At 45.0% G+C, this 20,424-nt stretch overlaps 1 protein-coding gene across 1 annotated transcript in view; it reads right to left on the bottom strand.

The window, feature by feature from the left end:
• LOC126336139 (uncharacterized) overlaps nt 1-19,589 on the bottom strand; it is a 132,776-nt gene extending 113,187 nt beyond the window's left edge. The window contains exon 1 of the mRNA XM_049999630.1: nt 19,358-19,589. Within this exon, the coding sequence (XP_049855587.1) occupies nt 19,358-19,459 (102 nt within the window). The 5' untranslated portion in view covers nt 19,460-19,589. The remainder of the gene's footprint in view (nt 1-19,357) is intronic.
• Between the last annotated feature and the right edge of the window lie 835 nt (nt 19,590-20,424).

Genomic DNA, 20,424 nt, shown 5'->3' with positions numbered 1-20,424 from the left:
ACTGGGCCAGGCAAATTTCTAAATATAATTCTCTTTGATGACGACCAAATAACCTTATTGGACAATGAAGATAAACTGCAAATAATGATACATAGGTTAAACAATAAAAGCCTAAATTATAACCTGATGATATGATGCCATCAGCTAACATAAAAACGATCACCTTTTTAGGAAACACCAGTGACAACTAAGATAACCATCAGTAATTTAATAACAGAACAGGTGTCCCATTTCTAGTATCTAGCATGTGAATTAACTTTTTAAGAACAGAAAAACATAAATAAGGAAACTGATACCTATCATATACACACAATGTGTCCCAGTACTGTTAGGACTGTGACTATGAAAAATAAAGGTCACACATTATGTTCGCAAAATCACTGTATTTATTTAATATAGCCTCCTCCTGACTCAAAAGACACCTGAAATCGTTTAAAAGTTTTTTGAAACAGTCACTGCAGTCCGTTTTTGGGATTGCATTTAGTCCTGCAGCACAATTTTCTTGTATGTCCTTAATTGTATCATAACGGTCTAGTCTTACTGTCAACTTCAATTTGAGGAACAAACAGAAGTCGGGTGGGGTCATAATCGGCGAATACGGTGGACGATCCAGGACTGATCAATTTGCTGACCCAAAAACTGGTGCACAATCTTTACTTTATGGGCTGGGGTGTCGTCTTGGAGGAGTAACCATGAATCTGCCTGTCGGTATTCGGGTAGAATTCGACAAATACTCGCCCACACACACTGGAAACAAACCCTGTCTGTTATCTCGCAGCTCCACTGATGTTTCCCCGAGTATCAGACACATGCTGTTACATTCGCAGCCAAGATTCCAGCTGCGTGGATGCTAGCGCTTTGACTTTCTACACAGCTGTTTTTGAAACTTCAAGGATCGTAACGCTGCAAATCTCCATGAAATAGCATCGCCGTTTAGAACTTCACACAAGCAGTCCTAACTGAACTGGGACATACTGAGAATGTGGCATAATAAGAAGAACAGAAAGGACAAAACGGGGAGACCTAAATGAAATTTTATGAATTCATGGCACTACCCACAATAGTGTATGCAACAGAAAGTTGGAGTTAAGATACGAAAGACGGAACACAGCTTGAAACATTAGAAATGAAGTTTCTTAGATTTGCGAAAGAGTGTACAAGAAAAGACAGAGCAAGAAACAAGAAAATAATTGGGATTACAGCCATTAACTAAAAAAGTAGTACAACGAGTGCAGGGTTCGAAAGAGCATGAATTGCGTACGACACTAAATAAACTGAAGAGCCAAAGAAACTGGTACACCTACCTAATATCGTGTAGGGTCCCCACAAGCACAAAAAAGTGCCGCAACACGACGTGTCATGGACTCGACTAATGTCTGCAGTAGTGCTGGAGGGTACTGACACCATGAATAGTGCAGGGCTGTCTGTAATTCCGTAAAAGTACGACGGGGTGAGATTTCTTCTGAACAGCACGTCGCAAGGTATCCCAGATATGCTCAATAATGTTCTGTCGGGGGACTATGGTGGCCAAAAGAAATGTTTAAACTCAGGAGAGTGTTCCTCTGTGGCAATTCTGGACGTGTGGGGTGTGGCATTATCCTTCTGGACTTGCCCAAGTCCGTCGGAATGCATAATGGATATGAATGAATGGAGGTGATCAGACAGGATGATTAGGTACGTGTCACCTGTCAGAGTCGTATCTAGACGTATCAGGGGTCCCATATCACTCCAGCTGCCCACGTCTCATACCATTACAGCGCCTCCACCACCTTGAACAATGCCCTGCTGACATGCAGGGTCCATGGATTCATGAGATTGTCTCCATACTCGTACACGTCCATCCGCTCGATACAATTTGAAACGAGACGCGTTCTAGCAGGCAACATGTTTCCAGTCATCGAAAGTCCAATGTCGGTATTGACGGGGCCGGGCGAGTCTTAAAGCTTCGTGTCGTGCAGTCATTAAAGGTACACGAGTGGGCCTTAGGCTCCGAAAGCGTATATAGATGACGTTTCGTTGGATGGTTCGCACGCTGACACTTGCTGATGGGCCAGCATTGAAGTTTGCAGCAATTCTGTCATGTTGAACGATGCTCTTCAGTCCTAGTTGGTCCTGTTCTTGCAGGATCTTTTTCCACCCGCAGCGATGTCGGAGATTTGATGTTTTACGGGATTCCTGATATTCACGGTACACTCGTGAAATGGTCGTACAGGAAAATCCCCACTTCATCGCTACCTCGGAGATGTTGTGTTACATCGCTCGTGCGCCGATTGTAACACGCAGTTGAAACTCACTTAAATCTTGATACTTGCCATTGTAGCAGCAGTAACCGATCTAACAACTGCGCCAGACTGTTTTTGTCTTATATAGGCGTTGCCGACCGCAACGCCGTATTCTGCCTGTTTACACATTGATGTTGTTGAATACGCCTGCCTATACCAGTTTCTTGGCGCTTTAGTTAGAATCCATCGACAAGCATTAAAAAACAATCCTTTTGGAAGAAGGCGTGTGGGAAGGCCGAGAACGAGAAGAGGCTCGAACAGGCCTTGCGTAATCCTGGCCTGGCAGAAGAAGAAGGAGGAGAGGGGTTTTCACTGTGCAGCGCATCAGTAGACTAGTATCACTTGCACTGCGTGGTTCTTTGTTGGCTCATCTCCTTGCATCCGGACGACGTCATGTCTGGCGGGGGCAGACCCGACGTGACGAGACGGTAGTGGCCGTGTCTGAACAGCCGCCGCCGCGCGATAAAGCTGCACGGGCGGCACGTGACACGCGACAGCACGCACTTCCGTCACAGTGCGTCATAAGCGCGACCCACGCGCCCGCACGTCCGGCCCCAGACATTCCACGTTACTCACTCGTAAGGCTGGCCTGCTGCTAAACGAGGACGACACGCAATGGAGCGGCACTGAATGGGCTACCATAAATACGTGCTGACCCATCGCGCCTCTTAGCTTCTGCCAGTCGTGAGAGAGCCCATCTCAGAGTCCATGTGCGCTCCGTAACCCACCTTCGAGTGAGAGCTGCAAAGGCTAACGTACCGAATTTTTCCTATCTGCAGCCCCGCCAGTACTTCTAAAGCAGCCCCCCCCCCCCCCCCTGCCCTCGTAAAACTACCGTTTCTACCGAAATTTAGAAAGTGTAATAACTTTGTGAGTAGTCTTAATTTAAATGATGCACTCTGAAATCGACCTACCAGTGAGATCCGATACAAAAAGTACATGATTTAAAGGTTTAGCACAGTTATTAGCAAAGAAACGTAGACTCTTAACGCTTTGGCACGTATAGTTTCACCCGCATTAGAATAACAACAAAATATCAAATACATAAGTAAGGCCGACTTCCAGTGGTTTTACGACAACAAACACATCAGCATTGCAGCCGACAACCAAGAGCAGAGCATACGTTTACAAGAGGGTTCAGCTCAGATGAACAGAGTACATCTGTCTGTAGAGACAACGAAAGACAACTCCTACAGTGCCATTAATCGTTACCGTCGTAGTCTAATGGGTAGATCACTGGGCTCCGCCACTAATCGTCCCGTGTTCAATCCATGCGAGGAGCTTTCCTCGTTTCATTCCATTTAGGATGGCCCCAGGTGAACTCATCATGCTGCCAAGATGAGTATGTGGGAACTTTCTCGGAGGTAAAAGGCGGCCATCGCCGTGTGTAGGATGCCCGCAATCTACTTGCAGTCAGGCCGATGGTCCGGTCAGGGACTTGGAGTTTACCTATAATTTTATTAATCAGCCACAGAAGGTCTATTCTAGAATTCTTTTTTATTTAAACAGCGGATCGTACCAAAAAAACTTGGGAGCTGCAAAGGCACTGTCTTGAAGGGCAACTAAATTACTTATCTCCAGCACACTTTTGCTTACTTCCTTCACTGTCGCTTTCTCGCTCCAGTCCTCAGTCTGCAGAGTTCGGCAAAAATAGGAAGCCTTCGGTCAAATAGCATATTTACTTCAGCACCCGTTCGCCGACCATCGATCTTTGAGATCCTACACTGCTGGACGGTTACTAGGGAACACCTGACACTTGCTAAGGAACACCTGTTAAATGCCAGGGAACAATCGATAATTGTACAGAACTCCCGGCTAATGATAATAAAAGGAAATTTAGAGGGCGGGAAGTGTTTACTGCAGCGAAGCCTGTGCACGAACGCTCTGTGTACATTCGACATTTCATGGAGTACGGTGTTTGACGAAAGTTGTTGTGAAACTGATTAGTGCGACATTCCGCATGGTACGGTAACGATTGCGGACGAGCAGTTGGATGGCCTGAAGCCAGTCAAATTATCACCACCGTGGCCACAGTTATGGGAGTGTTCAAAATTGTCATGTTCAGATTTAAAAAGGCCGCTGAAGATGTAGATGGCAATCGAAAGGATGCTGGTGGACCTAGACGGACAACCACACCACAAAAGGATCGATAAGTAGTACTCTGCATCCCCCTTCTATCACACTATCGTCGAAAAATAGTTCGTTGGTGTAGAAAGCTTGTTGGTTCGGGTCAGCAGCAGCGGTCTAGAGTGATGTTCTCTGAGGAAACCGGCTTCACTGTGGCAAGTGATTCTGGCCGCCAGTTCGTGTGGAGAGAGAGCTAAACACGTTAGGCACAACAAAATGTTCATGAACGTCATCGATATGGCCTAGGCGTTGTGGTGTGGACGAGGACGAGGATTTTGCACAACGGCCTAACACCGCTGCATATATTTGCTCGAGGCACCGTCACAGCACAGTGACATTGCAGGGAGATTATTCTGCGTCATTTCCATCCGTTTGTGGGTGCGATAGTGTAGACCCGACTTTCTGTTAACGGACGACAATGCCCGCTCACGCAAGGTAGCTGAGGTGTCGGACACACTCGAAAGCGAATATACTGAACGCCTGCTTACTCCCAGGACCTAAACCCTATAGTGCATGCCTGGGACATAACCCCTCCCTGAATCGTGCAATACCTGATAACCGCCTTGAGAGAGCAATCGGACAATTTTCCAAAAGGACTGCTCAATAGTCTGATAGCCAGGTTCAAAATGTGTATGAATGCCAGATAAAGGTATATTCCATACTGAGAGTCCATATCGATCTCTGTTATTGGGAGTCTGACCTGTATCAAACATGAACGTTTTTACGTCTTGTAGTGCTTTCCCATGTTTTGCGTTATAAACATGCCACTCCACCTCTCAAAAATGGTTCAAATGGCTCTGAGCACTATGGGACTTAACATCTGTGGTCATCGCTGCGTATGTAAATGACTCAAACTGCAACTTTCTGTAAGCGATAGAATGGCCAGCACAGTGCATTAGCCGGCGTTCTAGGCGCGCAGTCCGGAACCGCGCGACTGCTACGGTCGCAGGTTCGAATCTTGCCTCGGGCATGGATGTGTGTGATGTCCCTAGGTTAGTTAGGTTTAAGTAGTTCTAAGTTTTAGGGGACTGATGACCACAGCAGTTGAGTCCCATAGTGCTCAGAGCAATTTTTTTGAGCGCCTTAACCGCGATACCACCGCGGCCGGCACTCCACCTCTCTTACGTATTTAGTCTGTCTCATGTCGCCCAGTAACGCCTGTGATTGTTCCTGTCCAACAATATCTGCGTTCCTTAGCAACTGTCAAGCAGTATGCAATAACGTAGCGATGTAGCAACTATACAGTAGGACATGAGCCAGTTAAGTAGGCGGAGCTGCATCTCCAAGCTCACTGTGGGTAAACAATATTAATTGTAATAAATGAAAAGCACCAGTTTGCTTTTGTTCTTGTTGTAATAAATTAAAAGCACCAGTTTGCTTTTGTTCTTGTTGTAGAACAAAAGTAAACTGGTGCTTTTCATTTATTATAATGTTATTCTACCAAGAACCGACGGAAGATTCTGTTAATATAATATTAATTGTCAGCGATAACGTCCGTCCGGTAGAAGCCGCTTTTTTACACGCTGTTGTTTGGCCGAAATGACACTTCTACAACAGGGGGCGTGTTGTTGCGGGCCAGAGGGATGCCTCATTCCCGCAGGCAGAAGACAGGAAGACGGGGTAGTGGGAGAACAGACTTCGCCGGGTAATTTCTTTCTTCTGTGAAATATACGGGGGTCATTTCAAAAGTTCTGAATACTGTACAAAATACTTTACAGGCATTCAGTATAATCTCCGTTCTTGATTATGACAGCTTCCCACCTCTTTGGCAACTTCTGTATTCTAGATAGGGCACCTTCATTGTCAAGCTATTTGATAATTCGGGTCACCTCACTGGAATTGTATCAAAGCATTTTCCACGGAGCTCTTCCTTCAATTTGGGAAGCAAATCAAGTGTGGTGGGCTCATATCAAAACCGTATGGTGAGTTGGAAAGTATTTCTCATCCATAATTGTCGAACGTTTCTCTCACTGGCAGGGCAATGTGAGGTCTGGCAGTACAGTGAAAAGCAGGACAACAGACACAAGCATGTCAGACCTTCTTGACGAAATTTCAGGCGCAGAACATTTTGCAGAAGCAGCTTGTGGTACGCCCCTGTTACAGACGTCCGCTGGGGCACTGTATTTGTAGCCATAATTCCATTCACGTCATACTCAAAGAACATTATCAGTTCCAGCGTCCATTGTTGGTGGCAGAATTTTTTCGGGCGTGGTGAGTCGGAACTTTTTCATTGCGACTTCTGGCTCAAAATCTCGTATCCAGGTTCGTCAAGTGCAACAGTCTTTTTCAGGAACAGTTCTCCTTCTGTTCGATAACGTTGAAACAAATCCTCTGCGATTCTTTTGCGACCTGCTTTCTGCTCTTCGCCCAGATTACTCGGAATCCGTCAGGCGGCAACTTTTCACATCTTCAGCTTTTGGTTTATGATTCTGTAAACTGAAGTGACAGACATCCAGGCCTCTTATGCAATTTCCTCACATTTTTTCGTCGATCCTCTCTCAAAACATTATTAACAATAACCTGAGATGTGTAGTCTGTTGTAGTTGGGTTGTCCTCAGTGCTTACCAGACATACACGGAAACGAGCAGACCACCGTGATACTGTGCTACAATCCACTACACTACCCCTCCCCCCAAACATACATTCACACACATCTCACAAAACATTGCAAATGTTCACTGTGTTCTTTCCATACAGAGATTCGATTTTGACGTGTAATCCGACCTGACTCGGTTTCAGTTTCCGTCTTAAAACTGATTGACTTACGACACAGTCACGCGAATCGGAAACACCGATACTTACGATCGTCACGCCTAAAGTCACGCTCACAATTGACGTGAATTTCAACTTGATGACGCCATCGTAAAGTCGCGTATGCGCGGTATGTGGGACTTCTGAAATAACTCTCGTAGCTAGATATTCTTCCAATGAACCTACTATGCTGCCTTCTCTGCAGCTGCATTAAAACGTACGTTGTACTTTATAGCGCTACTTACGGCAACAAAATCAGAATTGAAACACTTATTTTCACTGTTATTCGTGGCATTATTGCGCTATTTTAAAAGTATAAATCAAAAAAAGTTTTCCATCACCTCGGTACCGAGAGTTCCGTAACCTGTACAGAAAATTGGAATAGAGGTCAACATAAACATCATTTCTGCCCTTTTTATTGCTCATGAAAACCATACAGCGAGACCTTCAGAGGTGGTGGTAGACTGCTGTACACATCGGTACCTCTAATACCCAGTAGCACTTCCTCTTGCATGGATGCATGCCTGTATTCGTTGCGGAATACTATCCACAAGTACATCAAGGCACTGTTGGTCCACATTGTCCCACTCCTCAACGACGATTCAGCGTAGATCCCACAGAATGGTTGGTGGGACACGTCGTCCATAAACAGCCCTTTCAATCTATCCCAGGCATGTTCGATAGGGTTCATGTCTGGAGAACATGTTGGCCACTCTAGTCGAACGATGTAGTCATCCTGAAGGAAGTCATTAACAAGATGTGCACGATGAGGGCGCCAACTGTCGTCTATGAAGACGAATGCCTCGCGAATATGCTGCCGATATGGTTGCACTGTCGGTCGGAGGATGGCATTCACGTGTCTTACAGCCATTTCGGCGCCTTCCATGACCACCAGCGGTGTACGTCGGCCCCAGATAATGCCACCCCAAATCAGTAGGGAACCTCCACCTTGCTGCACTTGCTGGAAAGTGTGTCTATGGCGTTCAAACTGCCCGGGTTGGCTCCAAACACGTCTCCAACGATTGTGTGGTTGAAGGCATATGGGACATTCATCGGTGAAGAGAACGTGATGCCAAACCTGTGCGGTCCACTCGGCATGTTGTTGCGCCTATCTGTTCCCTGCTGCATGGTGTCGTGGTTGCAAAGATGGACCTCGCCATGGACGTCGGGAGTGATGTTGCGCATCATGGAGCCTATTGCGCACAGTTTGAGTCGTAACACGACGTCCTGTGGCTACACGAAAAGCATTATTCAACATGGTGGCGTTGCTGTCAGAGTTCCTCCGAACCATAATCCGTAGATAGCGGTCATCCACTGCAGTAGTAGCCCTTGGGAGGCCTAAGCGAGGCATGTCATCGACAGTTCCTGTCTCTCTGTATCTCCTCCATGTCAGAACAACATCGCTTTGGTTCATTCCGAGACGCCTGGAGACTTCCCTTGTTGAGAGCCCTTCCTGGCACAAAGCAACAACGCGGACGCCATCGAACCGCGGTATTGACCGTATAGGCATGATTGAATTACAGGCAACACGAGCCGTGTACCTCCTTCCTGGTGGAATGACTGGAACTGATGGGCTGTGGGACCCCCTCCATCTAATAGGCGCTACTCATGCATGGTTGTTTACATCTTTGGGCTGGTTTAGTGACACCTCTGAACAGTCAAAGGAACTGTGTCTGTGATACAATACCCGCACTCAACGCCTATCTTCAGGAGTTCTGGGAACTGGGTTGATGCAAAACGCCGGCCGGAGTGTCCCAGCGGTTCTAGGCGCTACAGTCTGGAACCGCGCGACCACTACGGTCGCAGGTTCGATTCCTGCCTCGGGCATGGATGTGTGTGATGTCCTTAGGTTAGTTAGGTTTAAGTAGTTCTAAGTTCTAGGGGACTGATGACCTCAGAAGACCCTAGCGCTCAGAGCCATTTGAACCATTTTTTTATGCAGAATTTTTTTTGATATGTATAATATTTGTAGCTTTATGAAGGCTCATTCACATCGACAGTTTAAATGAACGTTATTGATGCTCGAGACTTCCTGCTAATCCGTGCACCTTCACTATTGCTACTTACTTTGTTTTATGTTACCTGTTGCATATTTTTACATTCTGCGTATTCTATCTTATACTGCAAACACGTGCACTTGCACTAATGTCGTTTGCTTTGATTTATGTTACAGAAACTGATTACTATATTTCTGCAATTCACAGCGACTCTATACCCACCCTCAGGTCTACTTTTCATACACTGTAACACTAAATTTGGGAGACATTTATAGGTCACCAATTACAAAAAACAATGAATTTAATAGTCACACATGATAGTTATTTACGCTGACTATTACCCTCGAAACGCAACATTCACATCTCCAAAGGAATGATATCAATCGGAATGATGAGAGAAAACTTTTTCATGATTTTCTGTAATTTCGTATTCGTAGTCGCTATGAAGGCACCGGTAACTCCATAATGCAACAAATATTAATTTTTATTTTATTTTCTCACTGTTGCACAATTTTGGCCCTAGGTACCTGGATACGTTAGTTACCTATTTTATCAGAATAGCGCCGCGCGGGATTAGCCGAGCGGTCTCAGGAGCTGCAGTCATGGACTGTGCGGCTGGTCCCCGCGGAGGTTCGAGTCCTCCTTCGGGCATGGGTGTTTGTGTTTGTCCTTAGAATAATTTAGGTTAAGTAGTGTGTAAGCTTAGGGACTGATGAGCTTAGCAGTTAAGTCCCACAAGATTTCACACACATTTGAACATTTTTATCAGAATAGCAAACAAAATCATGGAAAGGTTTCCGCTCTCCATTCCTACTGGCATCTTTGCTATGGAGATTTGAGAGTTGTGTTTTGAGCGTAGCTAACTAACGTAAATGACTGTCATGTGTGTTTGTTAAATCCATTGTTTTCCGTAATAGGTAAAACAGGTACACGTACAAAAGTCTCCCCAATTTAGTGCTGCTGTGTGTTAAAAGTAGACCTGAGAGTGAATATGGTGTTATTATACTGCTGGGAGAATATGGTGAATAGCGATCATTTCCTGTATGGTAAAAAGAGGCAAGTGACAGTAGCACAGGTGTACGGTTTCTTGAATAACTCTACCCTGCCTGCGAATCTTAATTTTTATTAATATTTCGCACTCTTGTAAAATTTTGGCCTAGATTATGTTCAAATGGCCTTTATGGGCACTGTTACAAATCGTACATTTATTACAGCGACACATTTGACATCCGGTCAGTAGACTTGCTTCTTTCGACAGCAAAACTACTTCATAAATGGGGAAAACTGCGAAGTGACAAATGGTGATGCCATTGGCGGGAGCGGACGAATTGGGGGAGGGGGGGGGGAGGGGGGGGGGGAGGGGGGGGGAGGGGGCTGTGCGATTACGCGGGCGGGGAAAAGAGGGAGGGAGGTGAGGAAAAAGGAGCAGGAGGATCAGATCTTAATGTCGTGCAGACGACGAGATGACAACGAAGCAACTGCTCGATATGGACTGGGGCAGAGAAGGAGGAGGAGGAGATTAGTGTTTTAACGTCCCATCGACAACGAGGTCATTAGAGACGGAGCGGAAGCTCGGGTGAGGGAAGGATGGGGAAAGAAATAATTGGCCGTGCCTTTTCAAGGGAACCATTTGCCTGAAGAGATTTAGGGAAATCACGGAAAACCGAAATCAGGATGGCCGGAGACGGGATTGAACCGTCGTCCTCCCGAATGCGAGTCCAGTGTGCACAGAAGGTAATCGGATATGTGTTTTCAAAGTAATTATTCCGGTATCCGCCTTAAGGGGAGGTTTCCTATCTTTTGGTTAAAAAAATCGATTTTTTTTAAAAAATGCACTTTTGGAACCATAAAAGTTTCCAGAATCCACCCGTGAAACGGTTTTTCCGAATACGGAACGGAAATGTTTGTTATTCGCAGTTGAACAAAAAATGCACCTGCCTGAAATCGGTCTTTTTCACGCACCAGTTTTTTCGGGAATTTCGACTTCGTGGCCGCGAAAAATTATTGTATATGCTTGCCCAGGGATCAAGTGATCAACTGATCAGGAGCTTACAACGTACTAAGGCTTGGCAATCCGACGACATTCCCATTCGGTTGAACAGATGAAGAAGGCAATTTGGGCAACGTATTTCCCCAACTGTTCGACGGATGACCATCTACAACACTAACATTGTCCGGCTGGGGCAACTAGTTGGTGCAAGTGGCGCATTGCAGAGGGCACCGGACATCTGGACGAATATCAACACGACCAGCCGCTCTCCAAAGAAGTTCAAAAAGTGATTCATCCGATCTACGAGGCCCTTTTAGAGGACGAGTTATTGTACCGGTGCTTGGGAGGATACACACAAAATTCAAATGAAAGTTTGAACGCGTGTGTTTGGAAGTTAGCCCCGAAGCATTTGCATTCTGGTGCGAAGACTGTGAAGATTGGGACTTTCCTGGTAGTGAGCAGCTTCAACGAAGGGTATTCAGCAATTCTGAAGACCATGACAACGATGAACGTCACACTGGTATTCTATTCGATGCAGTTCGTCAAGCATTCGGACGACCACCTGATTCAAGCGGCCGAAAACCTCTTGTCGCCGGCCGTAAGAGCGCCTCTGGAGCAGCGCAGGATGGCCCAGATCGAGCAGAACGTCCTCTATGAGGAAGGACTAGTTTATGGACCCGGAATAGCAGATAACGTAAGTTACATAATATTGCATTTATATGTAGTCCAAACTTCAAACACGTTTTTCTCAAACTGACTTTTTTTTATCGCGCGTTATGGTAACGTCAAATCTACTGAACCGATTGGCATGATTCTTTGTTTCCGACGAAGCTAACTAAATTGTCTAGGACTTGTTCCACTTTTATTCCGATCCATCAACTATAAATATTTTTACTTGGCCGACGAAGTCGAAAAATCGATGAAAAAACCATATTTTGTTTCAAATGGCCGCCATTTTGTTTCCTATGGTCCAAATAACTTAAGCGAAATATAACTCGTAAAGAATCTATATACTTCGCAAACGTCAACTCAATTTTGATTTCAGACGAGCTTGCTGACCTGTGACATACCGAGCGTGGAGGTCTACATCGAAATTTTGTTTCGTTAAAACGGCACTTCCTCCTTTGCTCTTCGAAATTTCCTGTCGAAATAAATCCATTTCGTAGAGGAAATACCAATAAACATTTTGTCCAAATTTGACATTGATATCTATAACGCATTCCGAGAAAATATTTCTCAAAGGACATGATTTTTTCGGGCCAAAGGTAGTAAACCCCCCTTAAGAATTATAAGGAAACCATGACTCTAAGACTAGTTAACTCGAATGGGAGTTGAACCTCACTCCTCCCAAATTTATCTTACCACTGCCCACCTTACTAGGCAGGACGAGGTATGGAGTAACGAAAGGGAATAGGTATTGCAGAAAGATGATGAAAATTAAGACACAAAATGAAAGACGCGGTTCAGAGGCGGCACTGATGGAAGGGATAACTGTCATGCATGCAACATTAAGTTTTTATTTTACTTTCGTATTATTGTTCAATTTCAACCTTAGACAATTTTGTAGCATCTAAATACATTTTTATGTTCATAAAGTACATGTGTCGGCATATATTGCAGCGTACAGAATATCTTTGCAACATTACCTTCCACGAAGCTGGCAGTATTTGCCATCGTGATCAAAGAGCTAAGAAATTTGGTCAAGTACCTGCACAAAGGCACAGGCCAATGTTGTACAGCAGCACGAAAATAGAATAAAATTTAACAGTAATTATTAAAAAAGTAACAGCGATTATGTACACAGGTACAAAGAAAGGTGGGTAGTGGTGAGACACTGGACCCGCATTTGGAATAAGTGACGTCGGTGCCCCTTCGAGATAACCGGCTTTAGAGACTCTGTAGTTTCCTTAAAACGCTTAATCCTGTTACTGCCGGAATAATTCCTCTGATAAGACACGGTCGATTTCCTCGTCTGTCGTTGTCCACCACATCGAGCAAGAGGTCCGTCTCCAATGACCTTTCCTCTCCTTTTCCGCCGCATAATAGCACATTCTGCCACTCCCCTCCCCCCCCCCCCTTCCCAACTTTGTCCATTTCTCAACGACGCCAATATTTGTCACTTTGCAATTTGTCCCATTCATTAAATGGTAGTATAGCGATCGTGAGAAGGTGACAACTGACCGGAAGGCGAATGTATCGCTCTAGCAATGTAGAGTTTCTAGCAGTGTGCATGCCGATACCAATGTTTGTAACAATAAGGCATGTGCGTAAAGTGTTTAACAATGGAAGAAGGAACTACTGCGCTACGAACCGCTGAAAACAGCCGTGGCATCTATAGTTGAAGACACGAACGACGGCGGTCGAGTTTAGGCTTGTTCTGCGCGCCCACGTCACGTACTCTCCGACAGCTAATCAGCGCTCAGTAGTGTTCCGAGCGCTCTGCAGTGAATACCGTAGCTAATGCGAGCATTAAACGTGAATTTCGTTTCCATTTGTTGCAAGTTGTCATCGCTGATTGTTGTGATAAAGTCTGCATAAGCAAGCGAGAGACATAATTTGCAGAATAAACGCTTGCCTCAAGCGGAAATCACGCGCATTTGCGTACCGCAACTGTCGTTTGGAGTCGTCAACAATGCAATCCCTGTCTGTGCCTCGACATGCGCGAAATGCCATCGTTCGAGGATAGGTCAGTAGAATGGAAAGAAAAGACTGTATTGGCTCTGAGTGATCGGAAGAAGCCCGAAATATATACAGAGAAAATAAGGTGCAAAAAGTGGGTAATTGCCATCTTCCTTCAGCTGCTTGTTTGTTTAAAAACGTTCAACGTTTCGTGAGGAATGTTACTTTACACAGATCATTGTGGAAGTTAGGTGTAGTAGCGCTTATGCAGCGTTCAGGAATTTGATCGTGAAAAGAATAAACAGAGACCGGCATCCAATAAATATAACAGCATTTGTTTGGGCTAACACGAGATACACATTCCAGAAACTAAACTGCAAATATCAGCCGAAACGGCAGAGAAAATGCTCCATCTAGAAGAGACACCTAGGTGATACAGAATGCGATCAACAAACTTTCAGAGGTAGTTCGGGGATGTTTTCTGAGTATTTTGCTATGAGAGACCCATTGTCTTCGGCGGCTCGTTACACAATTACAGCATTTAGTTTGGTTTCTTACCGTAGACGAGGTACTGGCGCAAGAAAATCTGTGTGGACGGATCATGGCTCGTTCTTCGGCAGCTCTGCCGGTAAATGGCTTGCCTGCGAAAGGCGAAGGTCCCTTCTTCGAGTCTCGGACCGGCACACAGTTTTCATCTGCCAAGAGGTTTCACATCAGCGCACACCCCACCGGCGGAGTGAAAATCTCTTTCTGAAAACAGTAACGTCTTTTTCAACTCGTTGCCCTCAAGTTTGAATTTAGTAGTGCTCGGTTAAGTGTGGGGTTTGTTTTCCTGTAGTGAGTTACCAGTAGTACACACCGATAGGCACCTCGTGTACGGTGTCACTGAATGCAATGGGGAGCGGGACAACGATGTTACGCTGAATTGTTGCCACACCGACGGCAACCACATCACCATAGTTTGGCATTTCAAGGCTGTTAGGTTATTCGGTGTTATCGCATATTACAGACTTCTTTATGTCTGTCACGATTGCGGTAGCAAACCGAATAAATCACAGTTACATTATTGCTCTGTAACGAGCCGCCGGTGACTGTGGACCGTTTATACTAAAATACTCACAAGGTAATCAGTCTCGGAAAGTTTGTCGGTTGAGTTCTGTTTCACTCTGTTATGCTGGGTGTCACACGAAGAACTGGCCGCGAATGCTAGACAACACACTGTTCAAATGGTTCAAATGGCTCTGAGCACTATGGGACTTAACTTCTGAGGTCATCAGTCACCTAGAACTTAGAACTACTGAAACCTAACTAACCTAAGGACATCACACACATCCCCGACCGAGGCAGCATTTGAACCTGCGACCGTAGCGGTCGAAACAACACACTGTCGCCCGCCAATTGTCGTCTGTTGTTTCCAAGCTGTTGCGACTACGTTTTGCTTTGTTAGTTCGAAAGCCGTTGGAACTTGGCTCCCACGTGTGAAGCTTATGTCTCAGCGAAATTTATGCTCTTCCAGAAAGTATTCGCAGTAGTGGAGACGTACGGGTCTACCGGTACCTTTATTGAAACGCGGAACATTTTTGCAAATAAGTTTCCTGGCGTTTCCGTACCAACAAAGAGCGGTATACAGGATTTGGTGACAAAGTGTCGTATTACAGGGTCAGCTGCACATGCAAAAAAGAAACGAGCCCCGTCCGTTCGTACAGCTGCGGCGATCGCGGATATTCGAGAAAGAATGATCCAGAGTCCAAAGACGTCGGCACGGAAACTGTCATACTAAATGAACATTTCGCGTAGGCCTTGATAACGCATTTTACACCCATAGCGATGAAATGCTACAAAATGACATGTGTCCAAAAGTGATGCATGAAGATAAGACAAAACGTGTGAAATACTATGTCAAACAATTGAGAGTGGCATGTTGGATTCGCTGCTGTAGCGGTGAATCCTGGTTCCAACAGACAGGACACGTGAACTCCCGGAACATCAGATACTGTTCAACAAACAATCCTTACACCAGCGGTCAGCAACTGTTGGACCGCGGCCCAGGTGCCAAAAATGTTTTGTAAGTATAAATTACGTACTCAAATTATTTAAAAAATACTTTTCTGTAGGTAACAATTCGTTTGAGGGGCAGCCTTGTAATTATTTTTAGTTGTGAAGAATTAACTGCTGAACAATTAGAATTCTTAATGGTTAGATTAAATACACAGTAGCTACGCTGTGCTGCGTAGGAGAGTGCGCTGAAGAGCGGGGGCGGAAGGGGGCTAGCATGTTGATCCACACGAGAGCTCTGTACACACGAATGCAACACAAGAATTTTATTTAATGAACAAGGATTTTATAAATCGATTTGAGACTCTGGTAACCTCTGAAACCTCTATTAAATCGGAGAAAGCACATTCATTTAAACGCCATTTTTTGTGCTCGTAACTCGAACGATAGCTTAAAAGCTACTTTATGAAACTTCGGGATCGTTCACTCGGCGAAGGCGATCTTTGACAACGAAGCGCATCCTTCGCAGTGTGGCTCCTTTGCGGTGCGACTCCTTTGGTGTGCGACAGCACACATCTTACACGGAAGTAGCTCCTTTGCGGTGCGTCGGCACGTGTTGTGTGCCAGGCGCCGCTTTTATCGCGACTTCGGCAGTAATTGTTGCGATCTTGTACGGAGCGTGTCGTTATTATCGAGGTTTATAACTTCTCTTGTGCAGCGTAAAGTTGCTAGAGGAAATTGGAAGTTTTTTGCTAAGTGGATTGATCATACGCCGCGTGATAGGCCTGGAGCTGTTCCAGTTTGCCTCATATCGAACAGAACTGCAGCACTTGTTAAAAGTGTCGATTTAAAACGACACTGTCAAACAACTCATCAGCAGTTCCATAATAATTTTGCTGTGGGCAGTGAAGCTCGTCAAGAAAAACTCGAGACATATCTAGCTTTTAACAAAAAAAGCCATGGCCTTCCTAGCTCGCTCTATTTGCGAGCAAGAAAAATGTGCAGAAGCTGCGATGCGTGTATGGTGGACGATTAATAAACACCAGAAGCCATTTTCAGACGCTGATGTAGTAAAAAAGTGTATGTCGAATGTGACCGTGGCACTTTTTGAAGAGAAACAGGATGTTGTTGCCGCAATTCGAGGTATTTCACTGTCGGAAAGGAGTAATACAAGAAGAACCGAAATTTTGGCTGCTGACAATAAAAGTGGCTCGAACTTCTGCAGAAGGCTCCTTGCTACGCCATAGCACTAGATGGATCATGTGACGCCGTTGATGAAGAACAAATGTCCATTTTCGTGCGATTTTTGGATATTGAAAGCAAAGAATTTAGAGAAGAACAGCTAACAATTTTGCCGTTGAAAGGCAAGACTCGCGGAGAAGATTTATTCAAGACGTTTTATGACTTATGAAACATTAGCTATAATAAAATGGTCAGTCTTTTAACTCAAGAGGTCCCAGCGATGATCGGCAAAGAAGAAGCACTACTAAAGAGAAACAAAGATAAGAATGGTGGGCTAATATCTTATTAGTGCATAATTCTCCAGGCAGCCCTTTGTGGAAAACATAGCGTGGCTCTGAAACAAGTAATGGACAGATTTATCAAGTTGATTAATTTTATGAGATCCCGTTCTGCTCTTCAGCTCAGACAGTTCAAAGAGTTTATTTCTGACTGCGATTCGTCGCATTCTGACTCACTGCAGTACAGTAATGTTCGTTGGCTATGTAAAAGTCAAGTGATTGACCGTTTTATGCTAATAAAAGAAGATGTAACGTCCTTAGAAAACTAGGATTCACAAGAACCGAGAAACCATTTGGAGTTCCTAGCAAAGAAACGCAGTACGCTATCTGTGGCTTTCTTGAAATAGATTCTGAAACATTTAAATGCGCTGAATACCGCGCTACAAGGAAGTGGGAAATTGATATGTGATCCCACATAAGTGTCTCCTCTTTCCATCGCAAGCTGGATATCTTTGAATATAAAAGTAATTCTGAAGCAGACATCTCAGAATTCTCAAATTTTATGTCCAATCTTAAGAAGGAATCTGCAGCAAGACTCCAAGACTTTTTGGAGACAGAGAAGCAGTCGCCATTCTTAAAATCGCCTTTTGAAGTTTTTTCAGCGGCAGAATGGACGGACGTGGGTACGCAGTTGTTCTGCCTTTCAAAGCCTTTACTCCAAATGGAGATAACAGATTCGCAGGAAGACGTTTCCCTGCAAACGTATAAACTAGATCCTCTAAAGAATTTTGAAGTTAATATGTCCCAGAAAAATAAGAACATTGCAAAAAGTCAGCCATATACCTGCCTGTTTCGTTAGGCTCCACGTTTACTTACGAAATTCGAGTTCCAAAAATGGATTTTTTGAAGAAAAAGTATCGCTCAATATTAACGGCCGCTCACCTTGAAGTCACTGGTCGCATACGCTGCTCCCCACTTGCACCTAAATTTAAGAAACTGGCTCAAGATCGCACATGTAATTTCTCCCATTGATTTTTTAATACAAATATGCCTATCTATTGTACAGGGTGTCCGAAAAGTCTTTCCCTGATTACATAAATTGATAACTCAGGCTAGAAGTAAGACACAAATATGAAACTGGTGTCTAATTGTTTACAAACTGTCAAAGTTTTTTTCACACATCAGTAAACTTCCACGTGAGCACCCTTGGTAGCACATAGCACATAAAAAGAAGTCTAATGGGGTTATGTCAGGAGAGCGTGGAGGCCAAACCGTTGGCCCATCACGTGCAATAGCGCGCACCAAACATTCACCTTTGGACTGCCTCTGGTGCGCTCCATGACCTCGCCAGGGGGTTGGCGATTCACTATTCCACTGACAAAAACGTTCGCTTCGTCGGAAAAGGCAATTCGTCTAAGATAACCATCATCGTCCTCAACACGGGATAGCATTTCGACCGCAACTAGGCCTGAACGATTTGCACTTTGTATGCACGAAACAATAAACGTTTGTGTAAATGTCATTTGTTGTGATGTTGGCTAATGTGTGTACGGAAATTGAATATCGCCTAGATGTGCTACGTGCTACCAAGGATACTCATGTGGAAGTTTACTGATGTGTGAAAAAAACTTTGATAGTTTGTAAACAATTAGACACCAGATTCATATTTATATCTTACTTCTAACCTGAGTTATCAGTTTATGTAATCAGGGAAAGACTTTTCGGACACCCTGTATTTGATATTTTGCGAGTGAAAATTAAAATAAAAAACTAGTAAGGAATACGAGGTTTTTCTTCTGGCCTCGATATAAATTTTCAAATGCATCCGGACCCTATCTACAATTGCCGACCCATTCCCAATATAAATATTTTTTGAAACAACAGTTAACTCTGCTATGTATATGAGGATCTTTGAGGAATTTTGCGCACAGTTGTCCCCCCCCCCCCCCCCCCCAGTGAACATGCGTATGGCGTTTGATGTCGTTCAACAAAATGGGGCGACCTGTCAAACCTTACGCGAGTCAGCCTCGTGAATTGATTCGTGCGTAATTGGCGAGCCGTGTGTATTTAAGGGCCTGATTTTCGTGCGCCACCCTGTATAAACCGGCGAGCCCGCAGGGTATCGTGGTCCCTTACCTTGCTCCGATGAGAGTCCTTTCTGTGCAAGTGTCCGGACGGCGAGACGGCGACCGTCAGTATGTGGAGCAGCAAGAGCAGCGGCAAGGCAGAGGACGACATGGCGACGCCGACAGTGGAGGTGTGATGGTGAGGTGAGGCGCGGGCGCCGGTGCAGCGGCAGGTTGAGCGTGCGAGGCGGCGCGCGCGAGTGACTGCCCCGGGAAGCGGAAGGCGACGACGCTGGGCGCTGGGCGCTGTCGCAGGAAGCGAGCGCGCGCCGCAGGAAAGACGCCGAGGCCAGAGCTGCCCGCTGCTGCGGTCGCGGCTCCTCGGCAGTCTTCCGGCCTCGGCGGGACCGGCGAAGGCGCTTCCCTCATACATCAAATCATCGATAGGCTAAGTCGAAAACTTCACGATATGGATCACTTCGTCTTCTAGAACCAAACCGAATCGTCTGTTCCGTTGGTTATTGGTAGAATACGACGGTGTTCAACTAACCAGGACAGCACAGCAACTCTATTTCGTACAAAGGCTTTCACGACCGGATGGTACTGTTGTTGATATTTCTTCCGCGTTATATGGCCGTGGTCCAGGGAATACTTCTATTTGCAAAAACAGACATAATGTCTTATGGGATAACAGCAATCAGTGATTTTATAATGTTACTTAAAATCCGTCTTGATTGCAATTTTTTTTATTCATATGACCGGTTTCGGTTTATTCAGAACCATCTCCAGATCTGATATTTCAGTTACAGGAGTAACCCGTCCAAATCGAGCAACTTTCACATGCTGGATTTGGACGGGTTACTCCTGTAACTGATATATCAGATCTGAAGATGGTTCTGAATGAACCGAAACCGGTCATATGAATAAATCAAGACGGATTTCAAGTAACATGATAGAATACTTCTATTCCTAACGTTTCGTCCAGTACTACGTTGGACATCCTCAGAGGTATGGCTGGTCCTGTCGGCAGGACTCAACAGGCTGGTCCTGTCGGCAGGACTCAACAGGACCAGCCATACCTCTGAGGATGTCCAACGTAGTATTGGACGAAACGTTAGGAATAGAAGTATTCCATGG

The sequence above is a fragment of the Schistocerca gregaria genome, chromosome 2 (assembly GCF_023897955.1).
Source record: "Schistocerca gregaria isolate iqSchGreg1 chromosome 2, iqSchGreg1.2, whole genome shotgun sequence".
NCBI classification, from domain to species: domain Eukaryota; kingdom Metazoa; phylum Arthropoda; class Insecta; order Orthoptera; family Acrididae; genus Schistocerca; species Schistocerca gregaria.
Note: the sequence above shows the minus strand (reverse complement) of the source record. Positions and strands in the feature narration are given on the sequence as shown.